At 46.6% G+C, this 27,307-nt stretch overlaps 1 protein-coding gene across 2 annotated transcripts; it reads right to left on the bottom strand.

Annotated features, from left to right (window-relative positions):
- Positions 1-1,727: 1,727 nt before the first annotated feature.
- On the bottom strand, positions 1,728-27,307 carry mxd4 (MAX dimerization protein 4). Of its 2 annotated transcripts, XM_010888501.5 has the most exons (6): positions 27,061-27,307; positions 26,321-26,420; positions 21,669-21,698; positions 8,146-8,260; positions 6,014-6,176; positions 1,728-4,370 (listed from the first exon to the last, which is right to left on the bottom strand). In XM_010888501.5, exons 1-6 carry the CDS (start codon positions 27,122-27,124, stop codon positions 4,171-4,173), a joined length of 672 nt encoding a protein of 223 aa, XP_010886803.1. In that variant the 5' UTR covers positions 27,125-27,307; the 3' UTR covers positions 1,728-4,170. The 2 variants fall into 2 exon arrangements, with proteins under 2 accessions (XP_010886803.1, XP_034147014.1); XM_034291123.1 differs by lacking the exons at positions 21,669-21,698; positions 26,321-26,420; positions 27,061-27,307 and adding an exon at positions 14,969-15,719.

Here is a 27,307-nt window from a genome sequence, read left to right as displayed (position 1 = left end):
CAATTGCTATTAAAGGAACATATTCACAGATCTCTGGCACAGAACTCTCCCTACTCAGTGTTTTGGCCTGACTACAATATCAAGAGGCCTCATCCCATTTACACCCCCCCCCCACCCCCCCACCCCCCCCACACACCCCTAACCTCACCCAACCCTCCTCACTACAGTTCAGGAGTCCTGGTGGGAGTCCCCATGCCAAACCGTCACCACCACATCTACCACCACGACACACAGAGTCTCTGGACCAAAATGTCCATTCATGCCAACTCGACGACAGGAGAACGACCAGACGAACTCCAACATGGAGGTAAAAAGCAATCTTCAGACACTGCTCTGGCAACGGCACAGACGGAGACCGACAGGGAAGGACCAGTAACGCAGTCAAGTCTGCACATTGCGTTTCGCTATTAAAGCTGTTTTCCGTCTCAAATTAGTTACCCCCCTATTGTCCGAAAGGAGGTGTAAAGAATATCAAAGTGACTAGTTATTTGGCAGGAATTATGTTTTCATTATGGAAGTCGACATATGTAAGTGCTGTATTTGAAAAGGACATGGGGCAGGAATGGTTTCTATGTCTACATCTGTGTCAGACCTGAGTTAAAATAGGCCCACTGCCAGCCAGATGACCTGGGCTTGCGCATTTAGGCCCATACTTTAAGGAACAGGCAGACAAGCCCAATCAAACACTGTCTTAGTTGACAGATTTCACAACAGTTTCTACCCACGTGTGTTTTGACTTCCCTCGCCTCTCCGTGTAAAGGCTTTGTTTGCTCGGTCTGAGCCTAGGCCCTATTTCTCCCCAGGCCCAATCGCTTTCTTCCTCCCTCTTGCCGAATGCCTTGGCTACGACCACCTTGGCAGAGTATATAATTTTCACGCTGTGCTTTTGCTCACGAGAAGAAAATCCCACACAGTTTGGGTTCCACCACATCTACCTTGATAAAAGTCAACACATTGTGATCGACAGAGCCCCCCCCCCCTCCCTCCCTCCCTCATAGCTGTCGAGATTTTACTCTGAAATTTAAAGGAAATGTATCGTACAGCACCATTGATTACCTTCAGAGTACGCCGTTGTTTAACCTGTTTCGTATTGTGACAGGATGGTGATTTAGTGTTCGACAACTATCCCTAAGTGACGCTCAACAATCTCTGTTATACTCTAAAAGTACAATCTCTCTGGTTAGAAGAAAAATAAATTTTTTGTCCAAGGCACATCATTAAATTCTATAACCGCCATCAGTCTTGCGTCTGAAACATACCAATTTTAGTAGGACTATAGTAGGACTATTTTCTAAAGCAACAGCCACTTATGGTAGTACCCAGTCTGACTGACCGCTCGTTCTGAACGTGCGCTATGTGCATTTTAAAATTATGCCGTTGAAAATTGGAAATCTCATATCTGGCCCGTGTCTGTCCCGTTATTTTAGACCCGGCTAAATTGGGAGGTTCTGTGCAAGAGAATATATTTTTTTCTCATTTCCTCGATTGTTCATTTCACCAACAAACTGAAAGAGTTGTACATTTTCGCTACCAACGACCGTGTACGTATTACCTTGACAATAATGTAAACTCAAGAACGTAACTTCCTTAGTTTGCTCAGTTTTTTTTTGTTTCACCCTCCTTCAGTGTATTGGAGAGAGTGCAGAGTAGAGGTAAAATTCATCAACAGAAATGTTAACAACAGAGTTGGTCACAAAATGCACCAGTCAAAGTCAAACGAATCCTGCTTTTTTTTTCTTCTGTAAAACCCAATCCTGCCTACCGACCCGCCCGCACATAAAAAAAATAATATTGAAAAAAAGCACAAGATGGTCATATTGCTGCTGTGTCTGGCGACACCATGTCACACCCGGGGCGTCTCGGTAACACTACGGTAAGTAAAGTAGGGAGGGAATGAGTGCCAGCGGGAGGACGGAGGGAGGGAGGACACCAGGAGCTGCCTTCATTGATTGGATGACCCCCCTCACCCCTGCTCCTCTCCCGATGGTTTCCTCTTCATGTTCAAATAACAAGCGTATACACAGCCAAAACAAAATGGCTGCCACGACAACAAAATAACTCTTTGGAGCTCACGATTGGCGTCGATCGATTGAACCTCAATATAGTGAGCAACCGGGGCAAGGGAATTGAAGCTGCCGTGGAGTGTTAACAGTATGGTCAGTGTAGACTTTATGTTGTGTGGCAGGGCAGGCAGGCGGGCATCAAGGGGGTTAGGGCGTCCCTGGCAGCCACACCAGGGGTTCACCTCGAGGGGTACTTGATAGAGGTGAAAGGTTGTCTCCAATCAGTTCTTCACACGCCCCTAGAATGACCATTTGGGGTGCGTTGAAGACGGTTAAAACAAGGTGTTCATCTACTCCAAAGAGCGGGGGGGTTGGTGGATGTTCCGGGAGTGTGTAGCCGAGTCTGGACCTGAGTAGGGATGTAGGGGGAACACAACAACAGTCCCCAAGGCTCAGCCAGGCACAGATTGACATTGGGGAGGGATCTAGTGGAAAGGACTGCTAGTGATCCAGCTTCCCCCCTACCGCTCTCTCAATTCAAACTAGCCTGGCCTTCTGTCTGTCCGTCTGTCTCATATATATTTATATATAGATATACTCTTCTTTTTTGTCTTTTCGTTGAGAGAAAACATTTAGGAAAATATAATACAAAATGTAATACAGGAAATATAGACTAAAATATCACTTTTAGTGACCAAAAGCGGGGGGGTTTTCTATGCAGGTTTTTTTTCTTCCTTTGAAGTATTTTGTAATTTTTCTTTCTTTCTTTTTTGGTCAGCCCTACCAGCTTGTGGAGTGGCCCTTTTTTGAAGTGTTGGGATGCAAAGCTCTAACGACAGAGAAACTGAGTCTGAAATCGCCAGTTAAAATGTTCAGAAAGCAAAAAGTGAGCCTCTACCGTTAATATTGTATCCCGGTACGAGTCACAGGATCCAGAGTAAAACATGACATTGGTCTTTTGCAATTTCAGAGAAGCTTCAGAAGTATTATCTAACAGACACAGCCGAAAATAAATACAGTAATCTACTTTTGAGTTAGAGAAACGGGAAAGAGAATATGATTAGTTTCAATATCACTACCTGTGCCTCTACAGAGAGCTAATCATTAGAGCTTTTTTTATTTATTTTTCTCTTTGCACTTCTACAGCTTTGACCTGTCAATATAAACTGAGCATGCACGCACACAGACACACACACACACACTTTGGAACAGATTTGAAACTAGGGGGTATACTGAGGTCAGTAAGAGGGGAAGAAAATGGATCCGTTAGTGAATAACAAGAAGGGTACAAACCAAACCTGCTGATCCACTGTCTTCCACTACAAAATGCCCAGTTTCCCTCTTTAACATGGTGAAAGGGGTCAATCATTCTGCCATTTTGGGCTGAAGTTGGCCCAACAGTCACTCTACTTGATAAGAGCGAATGCTATTCGTGTGTCATTGCTACATCGATAGGCTACTTGGAAGTAAAGGAAGGTTTGAACCAATTTTGTGTTTGACCACTGTCGAGACGTACCCATATTAGTGTGTTGGCCCACAGGGTGGTGTAGTGGTTGGAGATGTGCTGCCTCCAGTATATCTGCTAACAGATGGGGGAATGTAGATTCTCAAGTCAAAATGTTCAGAGAACCTTCAAATAGAACAGAAATTTCCTTTTTTCTCCAATCAGGAAGTGTTGGCCTCATTCAAACACGCACCCACACACGCGCCCACAGTGAAACAAATGCACATGCGCCAAGCTACCATTGACAAGTCAAAGCTGTCTGCCAACACACCACAGGGTCCCCAAGGAAACCCCAAACTGCTCTGCTATATATCCGAGCCTGCGGCCACAACAACAGGTGTGTGTGTGTGTGTGGGGGGGGGGGAGGGGGGGTCAGGTTTGGCAGGACAACAGGGTGAAAGGACTGGGGGGTACAGTAGGATGAAGGGAAAGGAGAAATACAGAAAGTCAGTCCATGACATGAACCTCTGTGTACTTCCTGGAATAAGGGCCAATGAGCAAAGCGGTCGAGGCCGGCGGGGAGGGTCTGACAATGAAGCATGTGATAGGGGTGCCTGTTAAGGCGAGGGTGAGTGAGTTGGGGGTGGGTGGGAAGGGGATAGGAGGTCGTAGAGGGCTGCTTGGAGCGATGGCCCTCCGGGGCCCACCGCCCCCTGGTGGCCCCTAGCAGTGGTGCGGCTGCATTCTGTGGGAGGAATGCTGTGTGTAGCTGGTGTCGCTCGAGCTGCTCTGCAGGCCGTAGTGGTCCTCTTCTTCCTCCTCGCCGTCCAGGAGACCGTCGTCACTGATGCTCTCATCCACGCTGTCCGCCTCACCGAGCTCGCCCTCGCCCGGGGGGAACTCCATGCCTTCGACGTCCACTTCTGCAAGAGGCAGAGAGAAAGACGGGCGCATTTTATTTTCCACACTGCGTATTATCAAATCTTTACTGCCAAGTTCAATCTGTCACCGACGTCACAGTCCTTGTCTCCCACAGGATTGCAGCAAAAGAGGGCAGTGGCCGCGAGCGAGGGACTGAAATGGTCACAAGGCGAGACGTTGAGCGGGACGTAACCAAACTTTTAACACAATTTTGGCCACGTCCAATGAGGTTTAAGCTAACGCACCGTAACCATGCCTCGTAGTAGTAGGCTACTGTCCCAACCCTTCAGTCTGTGTCATCTGTCATCAAAATATAACGTTAGCGTTTTAAATCAATATTTCCGGACTAATGGTCTGTCAACTTAAACTACTGCTTGCGCTCTGAGTAGGCGTTTGTGTGGCCTCTTTTCTTAAATACAGGGATTTATTGTTCAGTTTTTAGTTTTTTTTGGGTATTGATAATCTTGGAATTTCGCTGGTATTGGTATCGACTACAACATTTCTGGTATCGTGACATCCCTAATTTAAGACTGTTAACTCTGCACATCAGGCAGATGGCGGCACTAGTTCCACTAATCCCTCCGGCTACTGACAAGCAGACCCCTTTACCACCCTCAGGTTAAGTAAACAGAACACCATTCTCCTACCCGGGGATCTCCAGGAGCTGACCTGGAGAGACACAGTATATGTGAGGACCACACCCCATGCCCAGGGGCAACCTGGGAAACGGGTAATTACGCATGTAAACGACCAATAGAGTTGAGACTTCTATAGACACTCAAAAGCTTTAGGGGTAAGCTCAAATGGAAAGTCCTTTGGAATAAGCAGAGACTGCCGACATGGCGTCTTTCACCGCTCTAGGCCTCGCACAGTAACATGAACACAGACTCTTGACCCCAGGGCGTGACCTGTGAACCAGGCTGGGGTCAGCAGGAGTGTGTATTACTCAGCAGGGGTCAAGAGGTGAGTATTAGTGTGTCAAAATGTAGATCAACGGGTTAGTAGAATAAATATGAAACCTCCATTCAATTCTAGATATACTCTTTGACAGAAAATGTAATTTTCTGATATTACCAGGTGCTCATGTGTTCCTCTGGCATTTTACAGCTCGTTTCCAGTGAAAGTCCTCACAGATGTGCGACATCATAGACAGTGGTAAAAAAAATATTGCTAATTAGGAGGTTCCCGCGATAAAATGCTGACGCCCCAAATTATTTCTGGATTAGAGGTACGGCGTGGCTGACAGATAATGATGCTGCCCGGGCCTCAGTGTTGTGACCACTGCATCGGACAGAGGGCCATGCCAGCCAAGGCTACGCTAACTCTGGGTCCTATTGGACCACGTCGCACGTGGATCAGTGCCTCCGCCACATTAATAATTGGGTCAGTAGGCTTTTCGGCTCTTTTAAAGGATCGTTTATATCTGATGGAGTGAATAGGTCAGCGGCCCCGCGGGCGTAGCAAGAGCAATATGGAAAATGGATCCAAATCACATGTGGGTCAGCGGACTTGGTTCTGTGCTCGGATGTTCAATCAAAGCAGGAAATAAAACCGACATTTATAGGTCAACACGGGCCTAAAGTAAAAAAGGTGACACTGGAGGTATCTGGCACAAAGCGGCTGCGTGTGCGCGTTTGTGGCGTACCTTGCTCCGAATCGGTGGACATGGTGGAACCCATGCTGTCCGTGCGGACACGCTCAACGCTGCCCGGCACAGCCAGCTGTTCCAGGCGCCGTTTGAGGTAACGGTGTTCTCTCTGGAGCTGCTCCTTGGTGTTCAGAGCCTTCCTGTCTGCCTCCTCCAGCTTCTACACGCACACACAAACAAACACACACACACAGCGTGACGTCTTTATTTGGAACAGGGACAAAAACATTGTGAATGCAAGGGCATTTGTACTAGCATTTGTATGGTCACTAATGTAACGGACATCATAGCTCAGATGGTTGGAGTTAGTCTCCACTCATTATATGCAACCGTCCCAACTCTCCCGCATTTTAATAGAGGCCCCGCGAATTATGTACAATCTCCCTGAAATCGAAGTTGATCACAAATCGCATTCTGCCACCTCCCCTGAAATGACCGTCTGCGTGTTGGGATGTCCATATATGCATCTGTTCAACATCAGAACGAAGATTCAAATGGGCTAAAACACTGACATTTGAACGCGTAGCCTTCAGGTCAACCGTGTTACAGATCGCACCGACGTGTCTCAGAGTTGAGTTTGCTATGAGTGATCTGGCCTTTTGCGATCAGGCCTTCCTGCAAAGTCAAACTGCGCAGCGTTTGAAGTTAAGCAATTCAAGCATGTGGACATTCTCAGCGCTGCGAGTACGCCACTATTATTCCCCGCACAGATTCACACACACTGCCCGGATTGCAACACAATTACAACAAAGGGGATTTTAAAATAGAGGAAGAATTTGACGACGAGCCGAACACTGGAGTTGTGGAGTAGCTTCCTGACAACAATGAAACCATAGACATTATAGCACCAGTACACCAGAGTGTCAGAAGATCGGGCTTTGTATTGTAAACAGGATGTAAAGCGTTAAACCCGGGTTTTTCCACCGACCACACGCTGTCACCCACACGGTCCGCGCAAAGGCAGTGGAGAACTAGACCAGAACCCTACGGCGTTTACAGATGACTGCAGGGAGATATGAATGCCAAAGTGTCATTGGCATTTTGGCTAAAACCCCACCACAGGGTTTTATAAAAGAATGTTCAGGGACTGTGACAGGAAAGTCTCCCAGATTCTACCTCCTCGAACATTGTCCACCTCGAACATTGCCGATTGTGCTCGTAAACATTTGCATAGCGTGAGAAGGATCCGGAAGTACAGCGTTGTGGCGGCGGCAGTAGTTTCGGCCTGTCAAAAAGCGGAGCCTCTTCCTTCTGTAATGGCTCAGCAGCAGTCCTTCTAGACCGTATCTCGCGTGTCACTCGATGTACAGAGACCGCAACTCTTAATGACCCATGGAGATGTGCCCCGACCTAGAGCCAACCCCGAAGCCAATTATAATGTTCAGCTGCATATCCGAAAATCACCCCCCCCCCCCCATCTGACATTTTTTCCTGCTTCTCTTTGTTCACTTATCATTTGTTACGATTTAGGGCCTCCTACACCCCCCGCCCCCAGGTCTTTGGAATGGGAGTTTTTGCACGCTACTCCGATTTTTTTTTACAGGCCTTACAGGCTCTGATTGAAAAGATTAGAGGGCGCTTTCTTATGTTATGAGAGCGAGAGGAGCGAGAATGAGAGAGACCCTGGATGGAGCAAGAGAGTATGTGACGAGGGGGGGGGGGGGCCAGGGGGTTGGAGTCTCAGCTCGCCTCAGGGGTACAGTGGATAGAGACAAGGTACTTCCTGAGAACAGGGAGACGTTCCTGACCTACTTCCTGTCTGTCTGTGTTTCCCACTAGGTAATTCTCTAGGGTCCTTGAAAATGAAAGGCAGCACTCACAGCGACAGGGCCCAAAGGGGAGTCTGGGAGTCGGAGTATGTGGCACTTATAATGACTTATTATGAATACACCCTCTTAAACTCTTTTCCCCACTCAAAAAGGCCTGTGGTTTTGTGTTTTGACGTTCCGGAATGACAGTGTCACATTCTCTCTGTGGCCTGTAGAACCAGAAACAACAGAATGACCTTTCCACAGACCACCCAGCCGGGCCGCACCGTGCCCCTTTGCCGTTCTAGAACGTGCACTTTGACACCGCAGGGTCGCAAGTCAGAAGGGCTCCGGTTCTGTGGTGACTCGGGGCTGTGGTACCTTGATGTGCATCTTGGCCCTTTTCAGCAGGCTGAGTGTGGTATGTCTGGTGCTGTCCGGACCCAGAGGCACCAGCTCCTTCAGCTGCTCCAGGTACAGCCGCAGTTTGGCACGTCTGCAGACACACAGACACACACAACCACAGAGGAGTGAGCGGAGTCGGCAGGTGAGCACAAGAAAAAACTCCTACGCTATTGGGTAAATATACAGTAGATATATCAACCATGATTCGTCAGTAGTGTTTCCTGTGGTAGAGACCCTGAGATATAGAGAATGAGAAGGGGAGGCAGAAGGAGATGTGGTCGGGGGGTAAGGGGGGGGGGGGCAGTGAAGCATCCTGGGAGCCTACTGTGTCCTGCTAGGAACCACTGTTAAATGTGGGGCGAAGGAGCGTTTTGCAATGCAAACCTTCAAGGACTTATGACACCCTCCCAGCGGACTTCACCGATTGGCCCTTATGACACCCACACATGTAAAACAGCCACACGTGCACTCTCCCGTGCCTGTGAACGGAGTTGGCGTGTCGAGAGAGAGACAACAGTGAGGGTCAGGTATGGGTCGGTTTACCGGCCTTTCCGAACAAAACGAGTTGCATAAGCCCTGACAACCAGTGAGTAGGTTTTCTGTCACATTATGTAATTAGAGAGAGACAGAGAGAGAGAGAGACATAGAGACAGAGAGACATAGAGACAGAGACAGAGAGAGAGAGAGACATAGAGACAGAGACAGAGAGAGAGAGAGACATAAAGACAGAGACAGAGAGAGACAGAGACAGAGAGAGAGAGAGAGAGACATACAGACAGAGAGAGAGAGAGAGAGAGAGACAGAGACAGAGACAGAGAGAGAGAGAGAGAGAGACATAGAGACAGAGACAGAGGTTTAATGTTTTGCTGGTCATTGACTGGTTAACACTCAAAACCAAAAAGATGAACCAAGTCCCAATGGGACTCTGGACTCTGAGAAATATGACATTGTGTTGGGAATAGAGTGACTTTGGGTCGGGCCTTTTACGTCAGCCCTTTATCAAACAATCATGCTAACAATGAGCTGAAAACAGTGAAAAGGTTTTTTTAAACCTTAAAAACAACAGAGAGGCCTTTGTCACACATGGGGCCAAGGAATACGAGCTGACCGATGACGACCAGCCAGAGATAGTGGGATGGAGGGACCGATAGTTGGAAGGATAAATGAACAAAGCGAAATGCAAGAGACGAAAAACAACTTAACATAACTCCATCATAACAGTCAAAGGGAGGTCCTATCATGATTTATTTGGATGTAATATTTTTACTTTTTGGCCATGGGCTCAGTAACCACCACAGAGTCCAAATACACCCTGCACCCCCGCCACAACATAGGCCCCTCCTCTCGTAAGTATCACAGGGCCATTGCCCCGACTGCCCACTATCCAGGTGGTTCCCCCTGACAGCGCAAAACCACCGTATCACACTGTGGCGTTTGACCTCGTGAAAGAAACCTCACGACGGATAACGTGGCATGGGAAGACTCCATTGCTTTCTTGGACAATGTATGACGCCTCTCCTTCGTCCGCTACATTACCCTCAGTCTCCTTCCTCAATGGGCGTCTGCGCACTGACCAGTGAACAGGCTCTGACAACATAAGACCTCTCTCCTCGGGCCATGTCAGTCGTCACAATCAGCCTAATCGGCGATTAGCTCTCCAAGTCTGGAGCCAAGAACACCTGGATCTGTTGTGAATGTGCAGGACCACACACACACTGATGACACACACACAGATGACACACAAACAGATGTAGTCCCCCCCCCGGGAGAAAACCAATGACGCCTCGAGGTCCTGTGGTAACCTGCTCTTACTTCCCTCCAGGGACTTGGTGTGTGTGGTTGTGAATGCTCCAGCACACTGACACACAAAGACACGTTTAGAGCGCGAGCGAGCAAACTGTTCCTTTTTCTCAGGGCTGGGTGTTGCCCGTGTCTTTGGGAGGACGTCGTTTAGGTCAGATTTAGCCCAAAGGTGAATGTTTGACTATTAGCCATTTTCCCAGCCCAACTCCACGTTCATTATCCCTCATAATTGGAATGACATCTTTTGCTTTAGGCTGCTCAAAGGAATATTTTAGGATTAGGATGACAAGGTTCAGATTAACTAGCGGATACTACTGTAGTCTCCACGCTCAGTACCAAGAAAGTTTGAGATCGTTTTTGGAGCCAATGCTAACTACTGGAAGCTCCTTTACTGGAAGTCTATGCTATCTGATAGCATGCTAGGACCAGCAGATAACAGTAAGACCACATGACCGGTAACCAAAACGTTGCCAGATCTAATGAGCTGTTCTCTCTGTGAGCGAGTTAACCCATGTTTTTCTCTGGGGCATCCAATGTGGCTGCTTGGTTGAAGGCAGAAGCACATTTTGGTTGACCTTGTTTTTGACTGTTGACTAAAACAATTGAATCCTTGATTTAAATCCACATACTGTCAATTCAGCGCTGGCAAGCAACTCCCTTCAAGCTGCACACAGAGGCTTGAAACATTTCATCCACAAGTTCATCGGGATTCTGTGGAGGTAGTTACCGGCCTCACTGCAAAATCCCAAAGTATCCCTTTAATCACCACTGTGCAAATATTAAGCGGGAGCACACTTCAGACTTCTAAAAAAACCTTCAGAGCTACCTTGATCTAGCAGCTGCAGACGGGCAATCGGCTAAAAAACAAAAAAAGTGCGTAGAAGTGCTCCAGCGCCTACATTCCCGGTTCTCCCAAGGGGGCACGCAACACCCCTGCTACCCCCCCCGCTACCTTACCCTGCCTGCCAACACCAACACAGCCTCCACTCCACAGGAGAACAAGTGTCTTTAGAGTAAGGCCAGGTTCGGAGCACCACCCCCCCACCACCACCACCTCCAAGCATCCACACCAGCCGGCCCACATGAAGCAGCTGGACCCGGGCCAGGGCAAGCCACGGGAAAGAGGGCCGGAAAGAGGCTGAGGGGGAAGGGTGTTTTGTGGGACGGGAGACGGCCGTGGCCTGGGTCCGATCTGGTGGTGGTGGGAGACTACTTTATCCCTTGTGTTAAAAAAAAAAAAAAAAAAAAAAAAAAAAGAGCCCTTTGAAACGCTCTGTGTGCTCAGCTGCACTAGGCAGTACTCGGCACACACATCACTCGTTTGTAACCCGATTCCAGTGAGCGACCATCTTGGCTCGATGAAAAACAAAAACAAGGCGTAGCCCCTACATACTCCCCCACTGGCTTACCCCCACTCCTGCACTAGGTTTTAACTAACACTTATTTATCTGGAGTCAAGTCAAGGTCCACACCTGAACCTATTTCTGACACAGTGACATAGATGGCTTATAGCATCCTTCCAGATGTGAACGGAAACCATTTATTTTTAGCACAATTTCAACATTAGTGAAACAGAGAGATATTCAATTTCCATAAGAGGCAGGACACCATATACAGACCTGGTAGTGAGAAACACAACAGGATCAATTTGTTATAAATGTGCATATACACATTTCAGCATATTTAGGCAAATTCACTGATCCTCCTCTGCGGTTGACCCTTCAAATGTTTCAGGAACAAGATTGTATGATTTTCCTACTACAGTACACACAGTGCTGTAGCTCTGCAAAAATCAATCTCTAATGACATTTTTGGAACAGCTACCTTCATTACAGATGTCTTTGTGTCCCTGCCCCCCCCCCCCCACCGTGTGATTAAGACTACAGCCCTGTGGGTCCTCATAACTGGTCGCCTCGCTCCAGAAACCAGGCTGTGTGTGTGTGTGTGTGTGTGTCTGTGTGACAGCTCCAGCATGTATGCTCTCCCATGGCCTGACACACACTGAGGTCTGGTTTGAAGAAAGCAGCTAATGCGAGCGCGCACACAAACACACACACACACACACACACACACAAACACACACACGTGTACTGAAAAAAGAAGGCACAGTCCGTTCTGTTCAGAATAAGCCACTTCGACATTTCACATTCTGACACGCCTGGGTGTTCGTAGAAAATATATCCTTTTATGTTCTGGTAAACAGGACACTTCGCTTTGATGATTCAGGCAGAAGACACGCATGGGAACAGGTTGAACTGAACTCACTATAGGACATGCATACATCCCAGGCCAGTCTTGAAGGAAGTAGATATTACTGCTTTAACCAGTATATAAAGCATGAGGGGGAAAAAAGTCCAGATACTTTTAAGCTTTAATTTTAAGCTCAATTGTAATTGTAACCCCTCAAAATAAGCCTTTTTAAAATGTTCCTGGGAATTATGGTCAAATTGTCCTCATTTTAATCACCTACACCCCCCCCCCCCCCCCCATTAACATTAACTCACACATTCACTTAGTAACTATACTGTAGTAATGAGGATGTTCAGTACACCCGCCCACATCCCTCGATTTGTCAATAAAGAGGAATGAGTGGGGCCTAAAACACACACACAATGTGGAGAAATAAGCAGCTTGTTTGTGCCTGAACCGGTCTGTTATATTGAAAGGTCAGTGGATGGCAGAAGCGCTTCTGTGAGGCATCCTCCAGCTTGCCAGGCTAACTCGGTCAGTAATGTTTGGACGAAGGATAAAATCACAACCGGCCGTGCCTGAAAGGCTAGTTTGACCTCCAGAACAGAGAAACACACCGAGGCACACGCAAAGTGCAGAAGGCCATGTATGCTTGCCGGCACTTGAAAATAAACCGCTCTCTTTTAAATTCCAGCCACTTTTAACACAGAAACAGAAATTCCAATCCCTCTAGTGACAAACCCAAGCCTCCGTTCTGGCGGATCGATACTAAGCTGATTACCAGATAAAAGGTTGCGACACAACACAACTTAATCTAAATGCCCCCCCCCCCCCCGCACACAGCCTCACTTAAATGCCGAAAACATTTAGCCCACGGTAAGTTGCATTAATGCGCCTACAGGACGAGCCTTGCCACTAAACGGGCCTGACCCGGATCGCGTGTGATGATAACCGTGGTGAGGTGGTGGAATTTCAGGGTTGCCAGGCATGGTGAATGGCTCCACATCTGGCAAGCAGACAGACAAAAAGAGAGAGGGGGGGAGGCAGAGCGAGAGAGTGAGGGAAAAGTGAAGGGGGGGGGGGGAGAAGACAGACACAGAGCCCAACTCCTTCCAGTCATTGTCACCAGTCTCTCTACGGCCTCCTGGCAATCTAGCCGTCAGCCTCGGGACACGCGTGTTCAACAAGGAAGGTCTGATGGGCGGCTGTGCAGTCGTCATGAAACACAAGAACAACGAGAGGCAGGAAAGCTCCTGTGTGAAACTGGCTTTGTGGTGTGATGCACAGCCCACGCCATGCACTTCATGACAACGAGAGAGAGAGAGACACACACACACACACATACTGAAAAGACAGAGCAATATGAAGCCAGCCAGCAAGATTGGCACGCTACGCCAATGTGTCTGTGTTTGAGTGTATGGTGAAAACTATACTATCCACACACACATTTAAGCATGGAAACATACATGTCACATACATCCACCCACAGACATGGTAAAAAGAAGAGGGCTCTGACTCACGTAACCTTAGCTTTTACATGCTAACAACAGAGCAATCCAAGCCAGTGTGGCCAAAATAAGAGTGACACAGGGAACGCTGCGTAGGGAACTGCAACGCCGTAGTATTTGTGGTCTCAGAAACCATATTAAAGCATTGTGTTATGTTTCCGGAATGTTTCCGGACAGTTGTTGTAACACCAGTATTGTTGTAACAAAACGGGTCCCTGTTTTCATGTACTACCTCATCAAACCATGTCAATCATTTTGTATGTGTACCTGCAGAAAAGTATGAATCGTTCCATACTTCACACAAAACAAAATTCATAACCGCGTTGGTCACTTGTTGGTTGTATTTCCACAAATGAATTTGTCAGTTATGTTGAGTGTGCCGCCTGCTTGGAATGACTTGTAATTAGTTTCATTTCTATTTTCAAAACTGAAACAAGCCCTCGGGTAACTGAAACGAAACCCTGTCAAATTACAAATGCCTCAAGTAAAAATACATATGAGTTTACATAATGAATATGGGCAACTGAAAATCAGTTTGGAGAAACTGTATCAAATTTGTTTTGGTGTGCAACTCTGATCCTTTTACAGTTAAGATAGCAAAAACTAAACACCCAAGATGTCTTAAGCTACAGAGGTACACATCGTGATTATATAATACGTGGACGGAAACATTTGAAATTGCCTCGGTGTCCTGAGGTGAACGACAGCAGAGGCTAGAGTTCATCAGATGGGCCGGTGGAGACATTCTGCATTGCCAGCTCAATAAACACAACCCTCCGACCTGGGAACGTGGCGAACTAGGCCAACAGGCCTGCCTGCACACAGTACCTGTGTCAATGATTAACACACACTACCATCTAACAAAATGGCAATAAACCAGAAATTATCACTTCCCCATCTGAGTCAATAGGAGAATGTATTTCTGAGAAAGTGTGCTGCTGGCAACGGTTTCTACGATGCACATTACATCACAAGCTACTATGACATCAGGCAGACAATGAAGGGCAGTTAAGAGAAAGAGGTACGGAAAAGATAGAGGTTGAAAAAAAAGAGATATGGAAAAGGGGGGGGAGAGACAGCTAAACAGAGTAAATACTCTGAGAAACAACATTGCTTTCTTTCTCGGAAATGCGAGTAAGAAAATATGATAACGAGAACTCGGACTGAGTTCCTGTATGTCTCATGTACTCGACATCACACACTCAACACCCAGGACGAATTTCTCACTTCAGCTACCTATTCACTGTCCCTAAGCAGAACGACTCGAGCCTCGCACGAAACGTTTATGTGTCTTTTACCTGCAACGAAACATTCTCCTAACACCACCAGGCCGGCTTCTAGCTGCCCCAGAGCATACTATTAGTGTGTGACTCCGCTCACCCCCGTCCTCTGTTACACAACTCAACATTCCGGCGCGCGACTGACCTGAATTTCAGAGTGCTCTACTCTGCCGTGTTCAACACGTCAGCCACGTCCTCCCTCCGAGAAGGAACACACACCCGACAGCACCCCCACCCCTCCCGAAAAACAAACATGGGTCATGCCTGCACGCACGCCCGCCAGCCAAGCTGACTTTCAAGACTATCTCCGGCTGGCCATCTTATGTTTCCCTTTAAGTTTCTGTAACGTTCTTTTCTACCGCGAAAATTACAGCCTTTCTGGACCTGGCGGTCAGCCCACACTCTATGTTCTAGTCCCTCGTCAAAGGCACTGGCCATCCCAGAGCTCTTCAAGCCACACTGGGCTCAGTGTGATCTTGCCCCTTGTTAAAATGGGGGGGCTAAATTGGTCTTTTTACTAAATGCAGCCTCAGCTGTTTTGCAGCAGTACGAAAATCATTCACTGACCCGAGGAAAGCTCTACAAAGCTGTCCCTGCGAGCGGACCGAACCGCAGACATGCGAGGCAGAGGACCTGAGGTGGTTGGACAAGAGGGTGTAGTGTACAGTAGGTGTGAAACACACACACACACACACACACACACAGCGGAACAGGCCACCACAGAGGACGGTAGCTGTTTACAAACAGCTTATCGGACCGGTCGGGTCAACGATGATGCTCTCGTCAGAAACTGGCAACAGAGGTCAGGTAAGAGGAGGAATTCCTCAGTCGACCTCTCATTAGTTGACCTGTTGACCTCTCATCTAATGTCCAGCTGTGAATTGGCTCTGTGTGACACTGTTTAACCCCCCCCCCCCCACCCCAAAGGTCAAGGAGCAACCACGGCCTATGGCCACATTGTAATTAACTGTACCGAACAGTGTCATGTATTATATTTTGCGCGTTTATTTTGTATCAAATTATAAAAGCTAATAACGTATCATGTTGTATCACAGACATATACATTATGACTCAGCTGTCTAGTTTGTGCATTAGTACAGTAGTGAACTGACAAGTGTGCTGGTGTTAGGGTATGGTATACTAATATGGCATCACTCATGAGGCTCTATGACTCACTGATGATCTATATTTCATCATGTGGAATTTTACAAAGTGACTTAGCAGCAAGGCGTTACCATGGAAAGGCCAGAACAACAGGGGCCAGATGCCGTCAGAGAACATGTCCGGGCATACAACTACTCAGAATCAATAGGTTATGACAGAACCAAATTTCCAATTTCTCCCCTTTAATGCAACTCCTTCAACTCGTTTCTGTTGAACCATACCTTAAGGCCAAGTTAAAATAAAAAAACAAATCACGTCCATGTAGTCATTTAACGGCCAATGAAAGCTGCCATGATGTCTGCCGTGACAGGACGAGGAAAGGAAGGAGGGATTTTGGCTGAGAGAGGCCAGAGAGGAGTGGAGAGGGGCCCAAGGGCTCGCTCTGTACCCCTCATCCTCTATTTTCAAGCTCCACTCTTCCTCAGGTTTCTGCTGACTCAGGAAGATTTCACACATCGAGAGAGTGAAACAAAGTTGGGAGAAAACAGAAAATAACAGATGTGTTCTCTGTGTGTGTGTGTGTGTGGTGGGGGGGAGTGAGGGGGAGAGAGAGAGAGAGGAGCAGGAGAGGTGAAGGAACAGGCCTGGCTACCCTCTAATATCCAGCCAGCCACATTCCTCAGACTCTGCAGTGCAGCTTGGTTCTGTGGGCTCTGTCCGGGTTCTAGCCACACTGGGAAGCGGGCAACATCCAGGCCCCACATCATAGCTGATATTGGTTGTTAAATCGAAAGTGCAGCATGTAAAAAACCAAACCCAGACTGTAAAATGCCATGAATCACAAGGAAATAATGTAATATTAATACAACTTCCTCCAACTATGATGGCTAACAGTTCTGACAGCTACCAGCAAGACTGACCCATGTGCCTCAGACCCACAATCATACCTATTTATGTCCGACTGGTGAAGTACACAAACACACCTTCCCAGCTTCCTGTGATATTTGCTGGACTATTTCTTTCACTCCTGTCAAAAAAGCCTCTGTACGGTCACGGGTGTGGTTTACCCAAAAGCCAGTTAGAACGCCTGACTTACAGGAAACATTCCCTCAACTCAAAACAAATTCCGTCTTTCCTCCATCTTTCTATTAGGTCTTCGCTCTGGTAACTTCTCCTGGCCAATGCGCCCTTTAAGGAGAGACATGTTAATAATATTATGTTAATAATATTAATGTTAATAATATTGATAAACAGTTATATTTTATGATTCATTTCTAAAGCAATTTTCCTTAAAATAATAATCCAAAAGGGCCCAATCTGTAAAATTCCAGACATACACCAGCCTGAACTGACAGCCCAGACTGGTTAATTTCAACATTCCCATCTGTGGGAATCGAGGCACGGAGAGATGAAACATGGGACACAAAGGCACACCTGATTCCTGGCACTGGTTGACTGTATCAGTCCTCCAGGGCCAGAAATAGACCTGTCAGTTCATTCTCAAAACGAAGAAAGGCAAATACACCACACGACTCCTCCCAACACGACTGTGACATGAACTCGTGATCGCAAGCAGCAAAGGGCTTTTCCAGTAAACAGGTGTGTGCACATGTCTACTGTCTAAACCTATGATGTGGTTTCTTGGCTTTTGAAAAGGAAAACAGTAGTCAGTATGAACAAAGCATAGAGAGAGAGAGAGAGAGAGAGACAGAGAGAGAGAGCGTTGTCATACGGTGATGTCAGAAACGGGAAGTAAGCTGGTGCCAACGGAGACCAAGCGACCAACCACACGCTGCGGTTCATATCACGCTGGTTTCCAGCAGTGCCTGGCCTGTGGATGGGCAGAAATGACATGAGAAGTGTGGGGGTAAAAAAAAAAATTAAAATAAAAAGCAGTGTCACCCTGGAGCCTGTCTATCTGCCTACTTGTCTGCCTGTCTCTCCGCCTGTCTCTCTGCCTGCCTGTAAGAGAGACCAAGCGAGAGAAGGAAAGCACTTTGACCAGAGCTCTATGACATCCACTGATAAAAGCCAAGTTGATTCAGGACACAGATGTGTTTTGTTGTCTGTCAGCAGAAAACTATTCTGCTGTCGCCCTGCCAACTGCAGGCTGATAACAGGATAGACAACACAGAGGTCACACACGCGGGGATACACACACGCCACACAGGCCTCGCAAGAAAAACGTGGGCGCACGCACACAACCACACAGAACACACCTAGCTCCCACGACACAAGCGCGAACCTTTCCACACGTACACTCACAGAGAAGGAGTCGGCCGAGGTGAACAGAGCCTGGGACATGGCCCACAAACAGAGAGTGACTCAGGGAGCTAAAAACAGCTTGCGCACCCTAAACCCCTCCGTCCTAAACGGCAGCCCGTCCCCTACAGTACAGTACTAGTGGCCACGCCTGAGCCCAACACCTACGGGGCTTCATGTCTCCTGTATCGTTCATAGCTTTTTGCCCCGTAGGGGATAGCACACCCTTTTGGCCCCACCCCCAAGGGCATGGGGGTTTGAGCTGGGCTGTGTAGATACCGATACAGGCATCGCTCCGGGTTAAAGTCGTGGTCACACTCTTATTACACCGGTCCGACCGGGAGGACAGCCGAGATGTGGAGAGCTCTTGGTTTCCTTCCATCGCGTGCCGATGAGGATCAGAAAGACGGGGAACAACCAGCCCAGGGAGCAACTGAAAAGGTTCAGGATTAATCAAGCATACGCAACATTCCTTTGGCTAAGAGGCCCGGAGTGAAAAAAAAAAAGCATCAGAAGTATTGTTGCTTTTGAAGCACGGTTAAAATATAAATTTCACCGTGCAGGAAACTGGTCTAAGAATTCTTTAGAATGGGTGTTTGGCTGCCAGGAGCAAGACACCTAACCAGTTCCACTTTCTAACACCGAAGTGCTACCACATAGTCTGTGTAATTTGAGGACAATGGTCAGGAGAGGGAGTTTTCTGACTGACATGGGAAAGAGAGAGAACGAGGGGAAAATAAAACAAAAACAGAGAGAAGAGGAGAGAGAAGAAAAAGCAAAGAAAACGAAGTTGATCGAGCCAGAGTTAAGGCCCGGCTCTGGAGCTCACACACACAGCACGTCAACGTCACCCCAACGTTGTCTAAATGTTATCTCAGTGTTTTCTCAAGGCACCCCCCCCCCATAGTGTTGCATGTATGCACTTAGTCAACAGTGCCTGTGACATGTTACAACTGACAACATTACAGAGACCCTGTTGTGATCAAGTATCAAGGCAAGGCACAAAGCCATGTTTCTTATTGAAAACCCCTTTGTGTTAGAAAAGTGTGTAACGTGTGAATTTTACGGGGAATTGTAAACCGAACTGCCAATTACTTCAACCTCCTGATCTAATCAATTGCATCAGTGGCATAGAAAGTAGTACTCAGAAACATGGAAGTTCGTCACTTCGACAAAAATGAAATGCAGTTTAGAAACTGATGGTAAGGGAAATGACTATGGTGATTATGGAAGAGTTTACTGGAACTCAAAATTTCAGCATGTAAGAAATTAATGCAATTTTCATTTCAGCGTGTGAAACTTAGCGCAACTTTCCTTTCAGCATGTGAAACCACAAACATAGCTCAGTAGCCCAACCCGATTGGTTTGAAAAGCATTGCAATGTTTGAAATGTTAGGAATCGAGCAACGAGACAAACACTATAGCCCCTGTTCTTTTCCTTGTTCTGTTTTTAGATTTGACAGAGAGATCGACGCAATGTACCCTCACAAGATACAGACATAGAGAACTGTAACCCTTGGTTACCAGGGTTACAGTTCCACTGCCAAATCTGCTCGCTGCATGTTGCCCTGGTGACCCCTTCACTGGGCGGGCACATCAAACCAGGGCAGGGATGCCAAAACATCTGGGGCATTGTGAGACTAATGAGGGGCTGGGACAAAACGTCTCCGGTCTCCCTGCTTCGGCGTGATCTGTGGGAATTGCATGGTACAGTAGGACCTCTGCCTTGGTTCCTGGATCCTAGGGAGTTTTCATAGCCACTGTGCTTCAGCACCCCACAGCTTCCTCTGTGGGGGAATAAGGCTGGGTGTGTTTTTGACAACTGACACATCCACGGAAACTTCTGGATAAGTTGTGCCAGCTACTGGATTCACTGCCACTCTGTCCCAACGATATGTATTCTCGGCTTTGTTTCTCTCTCTCTCCCGCCGTCTCACTTCTCTCTATTTCTCTCTCTATTTCTCTCTCTACTCCTCTCACAAAGTCAGGGAGGAATGTGTCTATACATGTTTTCTTACTGAGCAGTCGGCAGACGTCAATTATTAGTCAGCCGTGGTCATGTGACTGGCCAACCCTGAGCCTCCTCTCAGCAGTGACAGCTCACACATGCACACATGACCCACCTCATGCACACACCATCCACCTCTCGCACGCACACCCAGTCAGTCACATGTCTACTGAGCCTACCCTCATAGGTCTATGACGTCACATGCTTTTGGACAAGACAACCCGGAGACAGACGGATGGATACGTCTGGGCTCCTAAACGGGTGAGGGGGGGGGGGGTCGTTATCACGTCCCCACGGGAACCCCTTACAGACATCGTGGTGAAGGAGAGACAGAGGGAGCGGAGGAGGGTTGCAATGCACGGTACATGGCTGGAGAGGAACTAGGTATGGTGAGTTACCCAGGGGGCCGAGCTGTCAGGGCACATCACAGGCAGGGGAGAATTTACCCTAAACCCCCCCCCCCACACACACACACCATACACTTCACCAGCCGCCACCGGATTATCACATTACTGGCAGGATTCCCCTGCCGTACATGGTAACAAGCTTTGCCCCATGAAGAGACACGGAGAGACTGACAAATCTAATAAAAAGTCACGGTGGAGGTTGCCTTTGAAATCAGATTATCATCCGTCATCGGCCCACAGCCAGCGGAAGGGTGTTTGCTCGTCGTCTTTGATGTGCTCTCATCTTTTATCCGAGGTGGTGGAGCGAGGCAGGTGAAGGAAGTGCACCCTCCTGACCACAGGTAGGCCCTTTCAGACACCCAGATCTGCCCTGTGCTTTTGGGCTTTGGCGGAACGTGAACACGGGACACAAACAGGCAGAGCTGTGACGTCACTCGTTTAGGGAACCGGGAGTTCTTTTTCCCGACTTAAACTTCTTGTTTGAAAAGAAACCTATATATCAGACGAATATGTCGAGTTGCCTTGACCCACAGATATCCTGGAATAATGTCAAATCAGTTTGGCCAGTCTGGCTGGTTTATGATCATAGGGATGATGCAACAGCATCCCACAATTCACTAAAAACCTCCACAGCAGCTTTACTTTTGACCCGTTGAAGAGCCCAGGGCCTTTCTATCAGACCCACGCTTCTATCTTCCTGTAACAGTGACACTCCCTATCTTACTACTGCCTTTCTGAACCAACTCATCACCCAATCAGCTGTGGACACCATCACATAAGTCCAGACCTGCCACTGCCAGAAACACATGTTTTTCTTTGTTTTTTTACAGCATCTTTGAGATTGACTTTGTGTGGAAAAGCGCTACATTAAACAAATATTACTGTTGCAAATGAATTGGCCTGTAGGAGGTGGCTATAAACTGATCTGGAACCATACCTGTGTTTCTCCAGCTCGTTGTGCGACGATCTGAAAAGGCAAACAAAAACATGGATGAGTGTCTTGGGGAAAGGTGTTTTCACTGCACACTATTAACACACCCTGTGTAACCATGAGGACAGGAGGGTAATGCATGCGTGGACCATATTCCTTTTGGGTTAAAGTTGGGGGAAATTATTCAATGAGAAATGTTGAGTGTTTCTGGCTGGATCACTTGAGGGAGTGTCCCCCTATTTTATAACATTTTCTTCAGTTTTGCTGAAGAATAAAAATGACCCACGGCAAAAGGTTAAGAGGTGGACAGAGACAGAAGTACTAGTGAGTAAGTTTGAAAGAATCCTGAGTCCTGTATAGCTTAGTTGGTGGAGCTTGACACATGCAACCCCAGGTTGTGGGTTTAATTCCCACTGGGTACCATTGTGAAATGGAGCATCAGCTAAATGTCAATGCAAATTTGTTAAAACTGAACACTTTCAAAGTAGCGCACTGGCTTGGATATCATTACCGAGCAATAGAGGTCTTAATTGTGTGAAGGTCTTGCTAGGCCAACCTAGCCACAGAGCCGTGGGAATTTCTTGCTTATTTATGTACCTTCATTTATTATTTATTGAAAATAACACACACAGCTTCTCTGCAGGCCTAATAAGGCATAGAGATTTTAGAAGCTTTGCTTTGAAAGTGTGACCGTCAAACATGAAGTATTACAAACAAATACAGGACACAATCGTTTTTTTCCGCTTTCTTCCCTCTCCTCCGCTTATTTTGGCAGTTAGATCTGAACAGGCCTTTAACCTGGAGAAATAAGCCCATGAGATATTGATAGAGATTTTCCTTCAGTCTGAGAAGCTAAGTCTGACTATTCGCGACACAGCTTCTCAGAAATGCCTTGGTACTGGGTTGCCGGGCAGAAACAGGGGGTGGCAGTCAGGTATTAAAAATAAAATATATATAAAAAAACTGCGACTCAAACAAAAATGTCAAAAAAGAGACAAGCGTGGCATTCTAGAGACACCCATGAGGAAACAAACTGCCCTGTATTGCATGTACTGGCCCTGCTTTTTATTCAACATAAGCCGCAAGGTTACAAAGACCTCTTGCCCCTAGTGCATTGTGGGAAATGCAATGGAATTCTGGAAATAGCCTAAATACTAAGAAGAGGGTTCTGTATGTCTATACTTGGTACAAAGCTTTGCATCCATCACTGTGTGCTAAACAAATCCCTCATCCCTCACCGGATGGCATAAATGGCTCCACACACACCCTGTCTGTACATGCTGACTTAACAGTGGTGTGTATAAAACACACACAGAGTCTAGAGTCCCGGACACTAAACCATACCACAACACATGGCTATTTCAGGCCCTCGACTCGGCCATTGGGACGACTCAGATTCACCGCCTATAGAAGTGTACGAGGGCACTAAAGCTAGTCTTCGCAAACGAACCCACGCATTCGTATCACAAGAACAGGCCCGAAAACAACCATCACGGATAGCGATGAAATAAACACATAAGACCCCTGCCGTCAGGTCGAACACTCTTTTCAGAATCCCTCCGAGTGTGGCGGCTCGTGCGCCATCTTCAGCCATCGCCACGGGGGAGCGGCCTTGCGTCCGTTAGGGCAAGCCCGTGTTTTGAAAACATCTCGGGAACGGAAAGCGAAACAAGCGCTTCTTATTGGAAAAGGTCAGGTGGCGCCTCCCCGTCTTTGATCGTTCCGGTGCTCGGTGGCGATACGAGAATAATGCCACAGACTCCAGGCTCCACACACGCCTGCCTGTAACCCCTCTTCATTACTTTGAGCGACAGGACAGGAAACAACACATTCCGCCCATAGGAGGAAGTAGTCCCATTCAAATTCTACACTTGCAAATCAGAGACAGTCAAAGCATGTGGCAACAGTCTACTGTTCCCTTAATCAAGGCACAGGGTATAGAGGCCCGTAGGGGAGGTTAGTCGCAGAACCGGCTGCCAACCACGACGCCAGAGACAAATGTCTTACATAAGAGTCGGCCGTATGGACTGCACAGTAGAGAGTCGGCCGCATGGACTGCACAGTAGAGAGTCAGCCGTATGGACTGCACAGTAGAGAGTCAGCCGTATGGACTGCACAGTAGAGAGTCAGCCGTATGGACTGCACAGTAGAGAGTCAGCCGTATGGACTGCACAGTAGAGAGTCAGCCGTATGGACTGCACAGTAGAGAGTCAGCCGCATGGACTGCACAGTAGAGAGTCAGCCGTATGGACTGCACAGTACAGGGTCAGCCGTATGGACTGCACAGTAGAGAGTCAGCCGTATGGACTGCACAGTACAGGGTCAGCCGTATGGACTGCACAGTAGAGAGTCAGCCGTATGGACTGCACAGTACAGGGTCAGCCGTATGGACTGCACAGTACAGGGTCAGCCGTATGGACTGCACAGTAGAGTCAGCCGTATGGACTGCACAGTAGAGTCAGACGTATGGACTGCACAGTAGAGTCAGACGTATGGACTGCACAGTAGAGTCAGACGTATGGACTGCACAGTAGAGTCAGACGTATGGACTGCACAGTAGAGTCAGACATATGGACTGCACAGTAGAGTCAGACATATGGACTACACAGTAGAGTCAGACATATGGACTGCACAGTAGAACGTCATATGGGCTGCACAGTAGAACATCAGACAGCAATCGCCTCAGCCTGGATGAGGCGCATGTGTCCACAAGGCCTGCTGTGGCTGCCATTTTGGGCGACGGGTAAAAACATTTGCTTGATAATGAAAAGTATGGAAGGCTTCCACGATTGCATTTGATGTCCCTGTTTGCGAACAGCACCCTAAAACCAAAACAAGAAGCAGTATGGATGCAGCTGTGGTTTTGTGGACATTTGTTTGCACCATGGCAGTTATATAGGCTAAAAATATAAAAGGCGTTGTGTCTTTTGTGTGTCTTGATTTAACCACAGCCTTCAAAGTAAACAAGGAAACCTAAACAAAGGTTCTCCTTTCAGAATCTGGAAGGAGACACGAATGGCTCCTTCGCGCGCCAGTTGACGTAACATTTCACTATGGTCACAATTGTTATCAATTAATGAAAAACAGCGGAAGACTTCAAAGAAGAAGAAAAAAAAAAAGGTGTTGAGAAACATAAACCACTACGCTTTCCCTCCTCCCCCCTCATATAGTATAGCCTACACACGGGCACGCTGGGAAACATGTGCAGTCACACACAGTCAAACGAGGAGGCCGTGTGAACACGGTTGTCAGAGCTCCTCTGCTGTAACGACAGGAAGAGATGAACCGTTTAGACTTATTTCACTCAGTCAAGTGAAATGTGACGCGTCAAAAGTCTACATGACATTGCGGCAACACCGCAAACCTGCTGAAACACATGAAGATCAGCCACATAAAAGAGCGTGACAGGTTACGGCAGAGGTCATCGGAGTAGGGGGAGAGAACAAAGACAAATAGCCCCTTTTATGTACACATGAAGACGTCTGAAGATATTGGTATCGGAATACTGGCCTCGGTATTACTTGGCATGGTATAAGACAATAAAAGCTGTAGTTTCGCCCACCATCAGCCTACTGTGGGCCTGTCAAGGTTCTCTATGAGCACTAACCTCCCATTTTGGAGTGCAGATATGGGGGAGGGGGATTTATTGCTCCTTCTGTTTTTTTATTGTTTTTATTTGCGGTGCCAGTTTGCAGAGCGATGAACTGTCCCTGGGAAGGGAGGGAAAACTCCGGCTGCAGCCAGACCAGCTGTGAAGTGAACCGGCGTGGGTCAGTGCTTAGTGGACTGGATCTGTGTGTGAGTGGAGATCACCACTGAGTGTGCCACATCCTCACTGTTTTGCTCAGAGAAAACAACCTGAGAATTCACCACTAGACTGGGTAATATAGTCCTCTGTAATCCCCATTACTATATTCTTTTTTTATTTTTTTTACAATAATAAAGTATTATCATATCATCAAAGTGATATGCTGTTGTAATTCTTATTAAAAATAATAATAATATTGAAGTTATGAAGCAAGTGCACACAAATCTTAACTGTCTAATGTCCTGTTTTTTTTGTTAAGGAGGTTTAATTAATTTACGATTAAAGATAAACTATCAGCTGACAGCGTTCTGAGTAGGGTATCAGCAGGAAAATACAAACGCGGTGAACTTTCAGTTAATTTTAATACACTGGTGAACTTCAAACATCTCTTGTATATGGAAACACTGTTTTATTCGCGGTCTTACCTTCTTTCAGACACATAAGGTTAAAATAGACTCCACCCCACAAGAGAATTGATTCATTTGACATTGCTGTTTCTCCGTTTCAGAAAGCATATTGACTACTGTACCATATGAGACGCCGAATAGTGAATTCTTAAATAGCCTGTCATGGGAGGGAGGGATAAAATAACACAAGTTCCAAAACGATGCAAATGCGCACAGATGAATGCACGAAAGAGTTAGCGACAGGGTGTTAGTGTCAGAATGAAACAGGGGTGTTTAAAAAAAAGTGAGTGCACCAAAGTTAATGCTGTACGCGTGGCAGTGTGTGTACCAGATCAAAACAGACCAAGCCCACAGACCAAGATGGCGTTTACCTGAAATGTTAATAAACACAAAACAGATCGATTGAACTATTGATATGTAGATAGAAACATGTGGATATTTACCGATTGTTCTGAGTTTTTCTTGAAATTGGTGAAGGTTTCGTTTTCTTTCGGGAAAAGTCGCTATTGTACGGTAAAACAGACGCGTAACCATGTTCTGCTTCTATTGACAAAGTAAACAAAAACAACAGTGGTCACTATTTTTTCTACACATGTAACAAACCAAAAACCAGCAATGCATATAGACCTAATGTGCCATTCTATAATATAACTGTCAAATGCCATATGACGTAGCCATCTAAAACAAAACATGTGATTTGATAAAAGTGACTGTCCTTCCTCTATGTCAATGCAGGAGACGGCACAAGATTCAGGAAAATCTAAATTGGATTTTATCCATGTGTACATAAACATGTATAGTAATTATAATATTATAATATAACTGTTAAGGATAATTCGATCTTTGGCAATTATAAACAATGCAAAAGCCATATACATATACATACACAGCCAAAACAGGGCATAATATTTTATTCATCATAGCTAACTAAAAATGCAAATATGTTTGTAATCCATATAAACACACTTTCCTAATGTGTTGCCACATTCTTTTTGTATGCAAGTTATATCTAGGTCAGATGATCTGCAATAACACAGAGCCGGCAGAATATTTGCCTTGCTCATAAAGTGACATCATGCATTATGGCAGAGCACGTCCACGACAACTTCATATAAGAAAATATAGTCCGTTTAAATTTTCCAAACATTAAATACCACCCCAAATTGCCAGGGAAATACTGTACCTCTATCTCTTCTTTCCAAGTACTCTGCAGCCTCCAGGAGAATTAATAGAGAATTAAGTTCCATCTTGTTGACTTATTGTAAAAAAATATATAAAATAAAATCTATATAGACAAATGTACAGCTAATGTAAAAAATAAAAAATAAAAAAAATTAACAAAAACTTAAAGTGGGTAAGGTCGATTTGAACGTGTATGCTCAGTTCTGAGTCTTTGGGACTCCCCAGCCAGATTCATATCAACTGCAACT

Source organism: Esox lucius, chromosome 25 (genome assembly GCF_011004845.1).
Source record: "Esox lucius isolate fEsoLuc1 chromosome 25, fEsoLuc1.pri, whole genome shotgun sequence".
In the NCBI taxonomy this organism is placed as follows: Eukaryota; Metazoa; Chordata; class Actinopteri; order Esociformes; family Esocidae; genus Esox; species Esox lucius.
This window is presented reverse-complemented; position numbering and strand designations above follow the sequence as displayed.

Coding starts and splice junctions, on each gene's coding strand:
- mxd4 (XM_010888501.5), bottom strand. CDS start 27,124: ATGGAACTTAATTCTCTATTAATTCTCCTGGAGGCTGCAGAGTACTTG. Junction 26,421..27,060: donor CTTGGAAAGAAGAGATAGAG/GTACAGTATTTC, acceptor CTTTGTCAATAG/AAGCAGAACATGGTTACGCG. Junction 8,261..21,668: donor AACGAGCTGGAGAAACACAG/GTATGGTTCCAG, acceptor GTGTGTCTGCAG/ACGTGCCAAACTGCGGCTGT.